Here is a 13112-nt window from a genome sequence, read left to right on the forward strand (position 1 = left end):
TATTGGGAAAAGAAAAGTTTTAACCGCCTTCCTAAAAGCAAGGAGCTCATCGATGGCACGGATGTGGACGGGCAAGGAATTCCACAGTTTGGCGGCAAGGACTCGAAAGGAGCGGCCGCCAATCCTGGATCTCTTGAAACGGGGAACAGTGGCAAGGTGGAGAACAGAAGACCGCAGAGAGCGAGCTGGAACATAAGGAGAAATGAGTTGCTGCAGAATCTGAGGAGAAGAAAGCTTAAGGATTTTGAATGTCAAAATCAAAGATTTAAACTTTATTCTCTGTGCCACCGGGAGCCAATGGAGATTAAAGATGGTTCTCCTAGCTGAACAGAATTTAGGCAAACCAACCAGAGCCCTGGCGGCAGCGTTCTGGACGCGTTGGAGACGGGAGAGCTCAGCCTGATTGACTCCAAGAAAAAGAGAGCTGGCATAGTCTAATTTAGACAGAATCAAGGCTTGCACAATGAGTTGACGTGTAGGAGCGTCAAAGTATTTGAAGGTGGACCGAAGCTGACGCAAAATTCCAAAGCAAGATGCCGCGGTCTTTTTAGTGTGAGTGGAAAAGCTCAGTTGGGAGTCAAACCACACCCCGAGGTTTTTGACTTCAGTGACAGGGGTAGGGGTAGGGGTAGGACCGAGCTCACGTGGCCACCAGCTGTCGCCCCACAGATGAATTTGTTTCCCCACAATGAGCACCTCGGTTTTTTTAGCATTCAATTGTAGGAAATTATCATTCATCCAGTGGGCCACAGATAAGAGTCCCTCACGGAACTTGGCTGCCTCGAGATCGGAAGCCCCACTAATCGCAACCGCAAGCTGCGTGTCGTCTGCGTAGGACACGATGGAAAGGTTCCCACGCATGGCGACATCAGCCAGCGGCTGGACATAAAGGTTAAAAAGAGTGGGGCTTAAGGCCGATCCCTGGGGGACGCCCTGGGCAATCGCATGAGGTTTGGATTCAAAGGGGGGAGTGATGACCCTGAAGGAGCGATCAGATAGAAAAGATCTGAACCATTCAAGGGCCAGCTTATCCACCCCTGCCTCAACCAGACGTTGGAGTAGAATGTCATGGGAGACAGTGTCGAAGGCGGCACTTAGATCGAGGAGCACAAGTGCCGCCGTGTGACCTGAATCCTCTAACATGCGGAGATGTTCAGCCATATACAGGAGCGCCGTCTCGGTGCTATGGCCGGGCCTGAACCCATTCTGCGAGGGATCTAAAATATTCGCAGAATGGAGATGTTTTGCTAGAATAGAATTAACATGGGCCTCAGTCAGCTTAGCAGCCCACGGGAGGAGAGAAATGGGGCGATAGTTTTCAGCTTTTTTAGGGTCCAAAGCAGGTTTTTTCAAGATAGGAATTACCTGCGCATGTTTCCAGGCAGCTGGTACAGAGCCCGAAGACAGTGATAGATTGATACGTTTACAGAGCGGGGGAAGGCAGACGGAGGATTCTCTAAATTGTGAGGGCCGCAAGGGATCTTTCGGGGAACCTGATTTCACCCTAATCGCGAGTTTGTCAAACTCCTCCGTAGAAAGCTCCGGAAGATAGGATAGCGAAAAAGTAGTTTTAGAAGTGGCTGTGATAAGCTGCCGGGAACCTGTAGAGCTGGGAAAGGCTCGATAAATTCCTTCCACTTTATTGATAAAAAAAGCGGCCAAATCCTCACAGTGGGAGGCAGAGCAGATCTCAGCGGTAGAGGCTCTACAGGCAGTAAGATCTTTCAGTGCTTTAAAGATAAGTTTACTAGGGTTGGAGCTAGCACTGAATTCACGTGAGAAGTAGGAGGCCCTGGCCCTGCAGATGGCTCTATGATAAGTCTTGATGGTGGCGAGGTACAAAGCTTTCCTAGCCGGGTCATAAGACTTGCGCCAGGCTCTTTCGGCTTGTTTGCAAGATTTTTTTTAAAGTCGGAGAGCATCATCATACCAAGGACTGGAATGGCTGCGCTGTTGTTTAGTCAGGGCATGAGGAATAAGCTTGTCCAACGCATTAGTGAGCCAGTGGCAGAATAGATTATAGCCGGACTCCACATCCGTGAAAGGGGCCAGAGGGGCTTCGGCTAAAAGCAGATGGAAATCATTGAGTTTCAACTTTTTCCATGGGCGCCTGGAAATAATAGGAGTAGGGGCAGCTGCAGGGGGATCTTCAAGTGAGAGATGACATTCAATTAGGTGGTGGTCAGTCCAGGCCATAGGTCTAGGAGGCAGGACTTTGACCGATGTAAGAGAAGTAAAAAAAGGGTCTAAGGTGTGACCACCAATATGTGTGTCATGAAGAACTAGTAGAGAAAGTTGGAGAGCCTCCAGGTCAGCACAAGTGCTACTGGCCGCCGAAGGACAGGGGGAATCAAAATGGAGATTGAGATCCCCGATTATGTTAAAATTGGCCGTCTTTAGGGCCAGGGAACTAACTGCCTCAGGGAGAGCAGCCCTGAAAGCAGCATCAGGGCCCGGGGGTCGGTAGATAAGTAAACCAGAAAAGGAAAAATGCGGGTTAACGGAGACAGAGAAGTAGGCACTTTCGCAACCCACAATATCCATAGGTTTCCATGTACAGGGATACCTAGTTTTAATAGCGGCAGCAATGCCGCCCCCTCTGGAGTCGCGGTTAAGAGTATAGATGGTGTACTCAGGGGGAAGTGCCAAGTTGATAGCAGCAGAGGCATCATTATGAAGCCAGGTTTCTGACATAAAAAGAATGTCAGGGGCTTCATCAAGTAGATCGTGGACCTCAAGATGGTGTTTAACTAAAGAGCGAACATTAAGATGGTATATCTTGAATATTGTAGGTTCTGGAGACAAACGAGGAGCGGGGCAGTGAATAGAAATCGGGGTAGGGGTAGGAAGCGCAAAGGCGCAGTCAGGGCAGCTAAAAGGGCCACACAGAGGATGGAGAGAGTGAGCTGGGCAAGGCCATAACGAAGAGCGAAGGCGAAGAAGGTCAGCTTTAGAATACATGGGAATGATAGGCCAGTAAGGAAGAAGAGGAAAAGAAAACGTACCGACCAAGAGACAGAGCCCTGCCCTAGCGCTTCCTCAGCGCTGACGGGCGCAGACGGGCAGGACTCTGGCTCGACTCAGGGAAGGCGCGACCCGCTGCGCGCTAGGGCAGAGCTTAAGTAGGGCGGGCGTAGGAGGGCCGCAAGTCTAGAGCGCTCGGTCCGGCGCCTCTAGGACGGCGCGTCCTAACCCAAGATGGCGCCAAAGAAATGAAGAGGAGCCCACAGAACCCAGACCCGCTAAGTAGCGGTACGGGGGCCGATTATAGTGCAAGTGAGGGCCAGGAGTCCCAGTTAAAAACAAGGTAAAAGGAAAATGAAAATAACACGAATGAAAAAAAAACGGGAGTTTTAAAAGCGCGAAGCGCTATGCAGCAAAACGTTGCAGCGTCAGGGTCTCAGCCACGCTGTTTGTCCAAATCGAGTTACAGCCTTGGAACCAACAAGCCTAATGACAAAATGAAATGAAAAAAAGATATTTGATAAGGTGCACAGCTATTCAAGATGGTGTGTCCTGGCGCAATAGGAAGCGGAAAGAGAATGAGTGAAAGAGGCCGAATTATTGATTAAACAGCCATGTTTTTAGATTCTTTCGAAAGGAGAGTAAATTAGTGTCAAACCTCGGGAACTCCGGCAAGCTGTTCAATAGTTTGGCGCCCAAAAAGCCGAAAGATCTACCGCCAGTACAAACTAGGCGAATTTTAGGCACCACAGCCAGATTGGCACTATAAGAGAGCAAGGGTACTTGCTCTCTTATTCGGTGTATGTCGAGTAGTGATTAACTAGTTTGATTAAGTAATCGGCTCCCGCAGTGTGAAAGGCTTTAAAAAATGATGGTCTTAGCTTTAAAGTCAATCCCCTCTTTAATACGGAGCCAGTGTAAAGATTTAAGAATCTGGGTCATACTAACTCTAGGTCTTGATCTCACGATGGCTCTGGCCATCGCGTTTTGAACCACTTGCAAATGCTGGGTCAAGGATTTAGAATGACCAAGGTACAAGCAGTTGACATATAGTCAAGCTTGGATGTCTCAAGAGCCTGCACGACAATCCTTCAACTCTCCAGCGGAAGAAACAGCAAAAAATGTTTCAACATTCGGAGTGTGCCGAAGCATGCACCAGAAAGATATTGTATCTGAGAAGGCATCAACAACGTTTTGTTAATGATTATTCCCAGGTTTTTTGCTTTCTCTTTATCAGTGGGTGGGGCCACAGATTTTTGTGCCACCAGGCCCTCCAATCAGGTGTTTCTACTTTTCCGAAGTAAAACCACTTCCGTTTTATCCATATTACACTTCAGCTGATTGACACTCAGCTAGTTAAAGACTTTCGAGAGGGAAGAATTGATCATTGCACCATCAAAGTCAAAGCCTTTCTCACACGAGAAAATAAGCTGAGTGTCATCAGCATAAGAAACAATCTTGGCGCCCGCTTCTTCTACCAGGAAAGCCAAGGGAGAAAGATCAATATTAAAAAGGACCTCATCAAAAAAAAGAAGAAAAAAAACACGTGGCCTGACAAAATAGGATCCTCACCTGTACTACAGTTATCTAACCTACCAAAAAGAGTGTTTACAAACAGCTCACCTCCCAGTATTAATTGGTTTGCTAGAATCAGGACCTTCTGTTCAGTCATGATGCAAATAAATTTGTTGTGATGAGCAACAGGAGTCCCCTTACTATGGTCTTGAAGATAAAAAAATAGGGCATTCAGGTGAGAAGATTTCACACAATTACCTTGTGAGACTGCAACAGATTTTGATAATAACAAGAGATACAAAGGATACTTGAGAAACAAAAATAAACATGGAACAGAAGCTGCAGTAAGAGAGAATGGCCTCATAGACACAAACTCCTTTCAAGGAGAAGAGTTGTCCTTTTCCAAACAGACTTGTACTTTGACCAGCGTAGAATATATGAGGTAAAGAGAAGAATTGCCTTTTTTATACTTTACCTTCATTGAAGAGTTATACAATGAGATGTATGAAGTAAAGAGGTCCAGATAGCGCGTTGTGAACACCAGTGCAAAGAGCAACTGACTCTTTCCAGAAATACCTAGGAGCAAAAAAAAGGATGGGATTAATCCAGATTGTAAATGAGGTATTCGTAATACTGAAACGCTGCATCTTAAAAACAGAACTGAAGACATGAGTCAGACAACACAAATAAGTATACCATTTTGTAAAGAGAGAAACACTGGAATAACATACCACCTGCTACCAGGGCAAAAACATTTTCCACTCAGCACATTGAGGCGTCTTTCCTGAAATGAATTAGGAGGAAATCTAAGAGAGAAAGACTTTCTCCTTAGGATCCTGTATCCGGTCTTATTGAGAAAATTAATCTACTGGATCACTCAAAATAAAGGTTTTTGCTACTGTAAAAGGGTCTTAAAAATTATCTTAAAATTTAACCCAATTACTTAAACATGAAGTACCATCAGTAAACATTTTAATTGTCTGAACGTGTGTAATACTTTTTTAAAAAGTTTCTTTGTTGTGACCCTCAACAAGGTTCTATAGCTCAAATGCATTTTTACAGATTGTTCATATGATACAAGCTGTTTACCATTAGGATTATTTTCTACAGGCAACACAATCACTGACCACCGTAGTGAGAGCATCAAATTCCCACACTGCCCAAATAGAAGGACCCACAATGATATACTGACTTTAGTTAAGGTAATCTTGGTTCAGCTTTGACTAAGCAGTAAGGCAGTTCTCAAAAAAGAAAATATGAGGTGCTCTGTAATAACTACACAGAATCAATACACTTCGATAACTTAAAAAAGGTAAGTGCATAGTATAAATAAATTGAACTGCGAGGTGTGAAAAAGGGTACAAAGATCGAGAAAAATTGCTAAACAGCCATGAGAGAACAGGCAATAAGGTGACTAAAATCTATAACTGTTAGTCAATAGGAACATGGAGGGACAATACCTCCCAAAATGGCAAAAACTCTAATGAGCCATGGTCACTAAGGAAAACTAACTAACCTCATCTAGGCTGAACGGAGGTCGTGTAAGTGGAGAAATTGACCTTCTCTCTTAAAAGAAAATTCTAATTGAATAATTTCGAGCAGGTGGAACATCGGGTGGAACAAGATGTGTTAAGTGTTAAGTTGATTGCCAAAGCGCATGATTTAAAGCTGCAGGGGACAACATTTAGGAATAACAGAAATAACAGAATTCCAGCTGGGAGATTAATTTGGAGGACCCAAATTTGACATAACATGATCAGTTTCTCATTTTCAAAATGTCCAATGCCTTAGTGGGTTCCGCCAGAAAGCAGTGTCTGTCGATTTGATGAACACAACATTGGTTTGATTTAACAATTCTACAAAGTAATGCTCAAGAGCTGCAAGTCTGAAGGTTTCAAAAAGGTAAAAAGTTTTGCAAAACCATTATTTCGTTTGCATGTTTCATTATTGGTGTACCAGCCCCAGTCGATTTGGAAACGCCTCTCACTCAGGGCCTCCCTTTGCTTTAAGAAGCAATGGCTTGTAGTACCCAAACCTCCGGTACCAAACTCCCCAGAAAGCAAGCATCTGTCTACAGCAGACTCGTGTCCTCCCTTCTGTCCATTGAGGGAATCAGGAGGCAGATTTCCACAGTAATTCAAATAAGCCCAAGAGTACACATATTCATGCAATATATTGGAACATTTCATCTAGATTTACTCAGGCAGGCTGCAAAGATTATTTTAAGCAAAAATAATGCAGTCAAAGCCTCATCTTTTCTTCTTGGCGTCAGGCCTCTCCTGAAGATTCAGCTGTATATGTGCCTAAGGGGCAAACTAGCGGGCCACCGTTATGAACGGATACATGGAAGACTAAATTCGCCCCATCCTACTCCTACTTTACAATCTGTATGATGTCATTTTGGTCGTTAAAAAAAGGTTTATGGCATGGTGGAACAAAAGGGGGTGGTGATGGACGGAGCATCTGAATCAATCAAACACTCACACCCAGTCAAAAGATCTGGGTTTGTTCCATCACCGTTCTTTAGCCCACTCTGCCACCCCGGTTCAGACATGGCTATATGCAAATCAGTCTGACCCTGTGCCTCATGGTAACAGTCCAGCCCGAACTGCCAAGCCATGTCTTCCCTGGACCGGAAACAAGCTTCGGAGGACCGGTTTCTGGCATTCCAGCCGTCTTCAGCCCGGCTTGCTTGAATCCAGTGGCAAAGTGAGCAAGGGACTCACGTCTGAGCATACCCTGCCACACTTATGGCGGCCAAAAGCGGTAAAAAAGGGGGTGGTGATGGACGGAGCATCTGAATCAATCAAACAATCACACCCAGTCAAAAGATCTGGGTTTGATCCATCACCGATGTGAGAAGTTGGCCTGATATATGATGTTTCCAATTCTGGAACCACCTTGTATCAGTCCAAACAATCCCTTATGGTGTCTGGTTGTAAGTCAACCTTATAGACAAGCTATCCTAATGGTAGCATGGACTAAGCAGCCTTAAAGGCTTAACTCAAGAGGTCATGTTAAGCAAGCTGTTTTACCAATCACAATCCTATAATATCAAATAAAAGGACACCACACAAGTATATATTATAAAAGTATATGTATTTATTACTAGAATAATCCTCTGTACTCTTTATGAGTGCAGAGGCACAAGCGTTTAAACAAAAGCACAGTTAAACATATGAAACTTGCACAATTATGGATGAGGGCGGGTGGCCACTCAAACCATATATTAAGAAAGTAGTATAAGAGATACCAATCAAACAGTGGTTAGGCCTAGGGCCTAGGGAATCGCTGGGAGCAGTCGGGACTAGCAATGCTGAAGTCGGGAAAAGCCCGCGGGATTCGGGTGCAGCGCTTAAAGCACAGGCATGCACCAATGCAAAGTCAATGGTGCGTAAAAGTTACAAAGTTAGTGCTTTAGGAACCTTCCGAGTGACCTAGAAAGCTGAAACTTTAGACACATACACTAGAGGTGTGTACCAGTGTGGGAACACCGGCGTTGCTGAGTTACCTCACCCACAGGAAGCGGGTGTATAGGTGCGAAGTAGTGTCGGTTTTCATCACGCAGGTCAATGGTGCTTGGAGCTGAAGATGCTGCAGGCGGCTCAATGTGAAGAGTTCCGGTGGATCCAAGGGTGGATCTGGAGTGGTGAAGACCTGAAAGCAGAGGGGACAATGTTCAAAGTCACTAGCCAGTGACCACCGTGGAACCAGATTGGAACCAGGCAATGTCGGGTGCAAACAGGTGATGAGGTGTTGCTTTTCTCTGCAGCCACGTGGACACGAAGAGGTCAAGGACGTCTAGGAGTCGATCACGAGCTGTCCCACGAAGGCTCTAGCTGATGGCCGTGTCGGCGACTTGATTGAAGCAAACAGGCCTTGGCTAATGCAAGCCACGCAAAAAGTGAAAAAGGCTTATTACTCGGACCAGCAAGGTCAGAGCGGGTGCTCCTTTTTACAGGAGCGAGGGCAAGTCTGGAGCAACGTAGGTTTCGTCGCCAAGATAGCCGCTGACACGTGGCAAGTGGCCGGGATGGCGCGTCGAGTGGCACAAAGTAAAAGGGCCCCGCGCAGATCGTGAAGATGCTGGAGGGCTGATCTTTGGTGCAGATGCTGCTCGGTTGTGGGGCTTCTCAAACCCCAAAGCACAGCGTCGAGGATGCCTCGGGTGCTGCGCAGTCAGCGTCTCGTGGGTCTTTCGAGATGTCCGGTCCCACGTCTCTCGGTGCCTCCACGGGTCCCTTCTTTGCAGGGACTGTGGATCGGGCTGTGAGAAGTCTGGGAGTCTGGATCTCGTCAGGCTCTGGGCTCGGGCTCCGGCGGCGGCAAAGCAGACGTCGAGTTGCTGGATGGTGCCTGTGTTCACAGGGTGGCCACTCCTAGGCCACAAGGGAGATGCTCTTCAGTCTTCTGTGCATCAGAATGTCGAAGTCCAGTTGTCTTCTTATTTTTTCAAGTTGATTCAGGATGATCTGAGGTGCTATGGCACTGCTCCCACTCTTATTCCAATATGAGGGGTGGATCTCCTGCTAGGTCCCTTCCTATGGGTGGGACCAGGAAGGGGGGCAGTTACACCCCCTTTCCTTTGTCCAGGATCGCGCTGGGACTGGGGCTGGTGTGCCCCAGAACCGGTTTGACCGGATTATGCAAGGGGAAGCCTTGTGCTCCCCAGGCACTGTCTGGTTTCTTTCAAACCTCCCTGCTACAATCCACTATCTCCTGTCTGGGGTGGTGTGACACCTCCCTGTGACAGGAAACCCTTTGTCCAGGCCTCCTCTGCTGAGTTTCGGTCAGCAGCAGGAGGTCAGACTCGAGTCTGTGGCAGACGCGTCCATTTCGTGATGCTGAGGCGCTTTTAAAATCAACCGCGTTTTAGCAAAGTAGCATGTCGTCTCCCTCTAGAGGGGTGGAATGCTATCCCCGTCAACAGGACTGTCGCGGGGATAGTATTCCAAATCGTATGACACCTTACACGACATGTTTTGATAAAGCCAAACCAAAGTTAAAATATAGCCGCGAGGATTATAATGCACTTAATGGGAAATGACCTGAACAACGATTTCTAAACGAGTGGGCTTAACACCGATTCATAAACAACGACCTGGGACTGAACCACGACCCCCTTAACAACTACTTCATTAAACAACGAGTGACCTTAGCAACGACTCCAAATTTAAACAAACATTTTTTCATTTATTTAAATTACACTTCAAATGTAAACTATTTTTAATAAACATATATTGATATTTTTTATAAAATGGCGACTAATTTACAGTCAGTTTTAATTTACCTGGTTTTAATTGGCCAGTAGATGTCACTGTAGGATTGTTTTAAGGCGGGAGGACCACGGGCAAGGACAATGGGCGCAGGGATTTCACTGTCTATTCCAGGCACGAAATCAATTACCACCTTCAGAGACAACCGTGTTACAGCCTCATTCAGCCCTATAGGTTGAGATTCCTTGGACTCATTATTGCCATGTGTGTGGGCTCTCCCAGCGGACAGTGTCTGCGCCTCGTAATATTTTCGGGTGCTGCAGAAGAACCACAGAGCTGCTGCTGTCTGGCTTCCCTAGCCCCACCCTCACAGCCCGCTGTCACCTAAGATTGTGAGACACTGGGCACAGCCACAGATGCTGCTGGTACTGCCCTGTCCACTTAATATCGTCACAGGTCACAGCTGGATGCTTTTCGGCACGTTCTGTTTTTTTTTTTAGGACAATAGAAATTATATTCTGGACACTGTAGCTCCGTTTCTACAAGCATAAACAATGCGCATGGAAGATAGAACAGAGTGTAGGGAAGAGAAAGGCCTAGAATTGATTTACTGTATTGTTCCGAGATTTATTTTGTAACTTGGGATTTAAAAAAATGACAGGAAGATATATCTGAAAATCATGCTAACTAATGTTTTTACAAGTTTAAATGAAGCATTGTATTTAACACAGTAGTAGATTCGGTTTAAATGTAAATAGAATTTATTTCGTGGTTCAGTGAGTCGTGGTTAAAAACACAGTGGTTGGGAATTGATCGTTGTTTAGCCTTCGTGGTTTAGGCACTCGTGATTATAGAGGTAGTTGTTTAATCATACAACCGCACTTAATAGTATATGGTTTGGCATTATCCCGGAACAGCTAAGGGAATTGGTCCCGACAGCTGCAGACAGGCTCAGCTCATGCTAGAGCACCATCTCACATAAAACCAAGCACTCTGCCTCAAGGATTGTTGAGGCCTGCCATAGGAGTGGCTTATAGGTTTATGTGTGTCCAGATAGGTTTAGATATAGGTATACTATATCTAAGCAAGGGGTGATTACACCACCTTGCCCCAGCTGAGTGATCAGCCAGTTGTGTCAATTTTGGATAGCCAGCCAGGGGTGGCAAAAGATATGCTGCAGCCCCTGGTAGGCCTTGGATGCACCTATGCCCTGGGCACCTATAGTGCACTGTACAGGGGCTGATAAGGTGACCGAAGCCAATTTAGTTATGCACCTATGGTACATGGAATCCATTTTAAGGAGGGAGCAGATTGCCTGGGGGCCTGATTAGCAGGGAGCCAGGCCAACAAAGTCGAAAACCAGCTAAACACAAGGCAAAAAATCTGGGGTAACCATAGTCAGGTATCCACCTTCCTACAACCGATCTTTAGCCCACTCTGCCACCCCAGTTCAGACATGGCTATATGCAAATGAGTCTGACCCTGTGCCTCATGGGAACAGTGCAGCCCGAACTGCCAAGCCATGTCTTCCCTGGACCGGAAACAAGCTTCAGAGGACGGAGCATCTGAACGGTGATGGATTAAACCCAGATCTTTTGACTGGGTGTGAGTGTTTGATTGAGTCCCTTGCTCACTTTGCCACTGGATTCAAGCAAGCTGGGCTGAAGACGGCTGGAATGCCAGAAACCGGTCCTCAGAAGCTTGTTTCTGGTCCAGGGAAGACATGGCTTGGCAGTTCGGGCTGGACTGTTCCCATGAGGCACAGGGTCAGACTGATTTGCATATAGCCATGTCTGAACCGGGGTGGCAGAGTGGGCTAAAGAACGGTGATGGATTAAACCCAGATCTTTTGACTGGGTGTGAGTGTTTGATTGATTCAGATGCTCCGTCAGTCAGTCAAAGCATTTTATTTCGATTATTAAAAATCATAAAAAGACAATCATGAACATATATACATAAATACAGATATACAGATATATACACATAGTTAAATACAGATATACATGCTCCGTCCATCACCACACCCTTTTATACCGCTTATGGCATGGTGGAAACCTCACAAAACCCCCAGCAAGAAACACCCAAAAGTGCAAAAAACTGCTACGACTGGAAAGTGTTTTCCTCAAATCATGCACCCATCCCTCAGTAATGAAGACACCTTTTATGAACTCTGAAGAATACCAACACCATATAAAATCACTCCCCACATTATACTGCAGAAGGAAGAGAACCATGCAGTCTGGGCAGTAGCACTTGTTGAACATGCCAAGATGAAAGCAAACCTATTCAATTCTAGATGGAGAGACAGGCGGTCTACGCCAGCGTCTGCTACGGATTTAGAAGCGACTGTAAAAACCATCTGAAACCTGAGCAGGGGGAAGAGTGTTAAAAAGAGTAATTTGCAAGTGCTAATTGGATTTATTTCTAAATAGGTGTGCGCATTCGCTTATTTAATTCACCATAGCTGGAAAAGGGATTATAGTTTTTTTCATCTCATTAAATGAGAACTCAAGGCAGCTTTGGGCTTTGAGGCTTTAATATGTATTGGTGGTAGTACTAATGGCTGCCAGCAGACCATACATAGGAAGGTATGAAGTCAAGGTCAAGATATACTTTTTGATTGGGAGAGTCCCCTACAACATTGCTATCGGCATTTAACTTGCCAAGCAGAGCCATCCAAGTCCTTTACACATTGGGGTACACTGGCCTTTCGCACACACACATAACCTACACATATGTAACAGCCTGAGCCTCGTGTTCAGATACCAAGGCAAGTAAACAGCACAGTGGCAAGGTTGCACAGTGTTGTTCCTTTGCCACAATAAAATGAGAAAGGTTCAACGTATTGGCAGACGATTGCCACAGTAGAACAGCAAGAGTCCAGGATAAACAAGCACTGACAAAGCCAACAGCATGGCGTTGACCTCCAATCTTTTCAGCAAGTAAAAATGGTCATGCAGCAAAGAATGGCCCTCAATTAAAATCATAACACTTAAGGTTCGAATGAGAAGTGACTAGACTGGGTGGGGGCCAAGGACTCAAGGTCCCAGGAGGCAGCACGAGTGCAAGGATGAATAGACTTGGCAGGAGGGGGCTGTGCCTTCATCTGCTAAAGAGCACTGCCCCAAGGCCCGTTTCGCGGGACCCTCATCATCACCTGGAAGAGGCTGGGCTGGGCTGGGCCACCACTCCCGCCTGGAGGGTTAAGCGGTCTCGAGAGGGTGGCTCCCTAATTTAGCAATGCTGTGAACCCCTAAATAGGGAATACCTCTTTGCTTAATACAGTTATTTGGCTGGTTATGCGGTTACATCGAAGCTACCTGGTATTTATTTTTTTTGCAGATCCCGTTTTCACTGTATACATCATTTTCTCTCCTTTTTTTTTTTACAAAAGCTTAATTGTTTTACTGGTGTTAT

The 13112-nt window shown here is 45.9% G+C and overlaps 1 protein-coding gene across 1 annotated transcript in view; it reads right to left on the reverse strand.

The window, feature by feature from the left end:
• Nucleotides 1-13112, reverse strand: part of KDELR2 (KDEL endoplasmic reticulum protein retention receptor 2) — a 109374-nt gene that overhangs the window by 74596 nt on the left and 21666 nt on the right. Inside the window, exon 2 of the mRNA XM_086940754.1 lies at nt 4955-5055. Within this exon, the coding sequence (XP_086796880.1) occupies nt 4955-5055 (101 nt within the window). The remainder of the gene's footprint in view (nt 1-4954; nt 5056-13112) is intronic.

This window comes from Lissotriton vulgaris, chromosome 10 (assembly GCF_964263255.1).
Source record: "Lissotriton vulgaris chromosome 10, aLisVul1.2, whole genome shotgun sequence".
NCBI classification, from domain to species: domain Eukaryota; kingdom Metazoa; phylum Chordata; class Amphibia; order Caudata; family Salamandridae; genus Lissotriton; species Lissotriton vulgaris.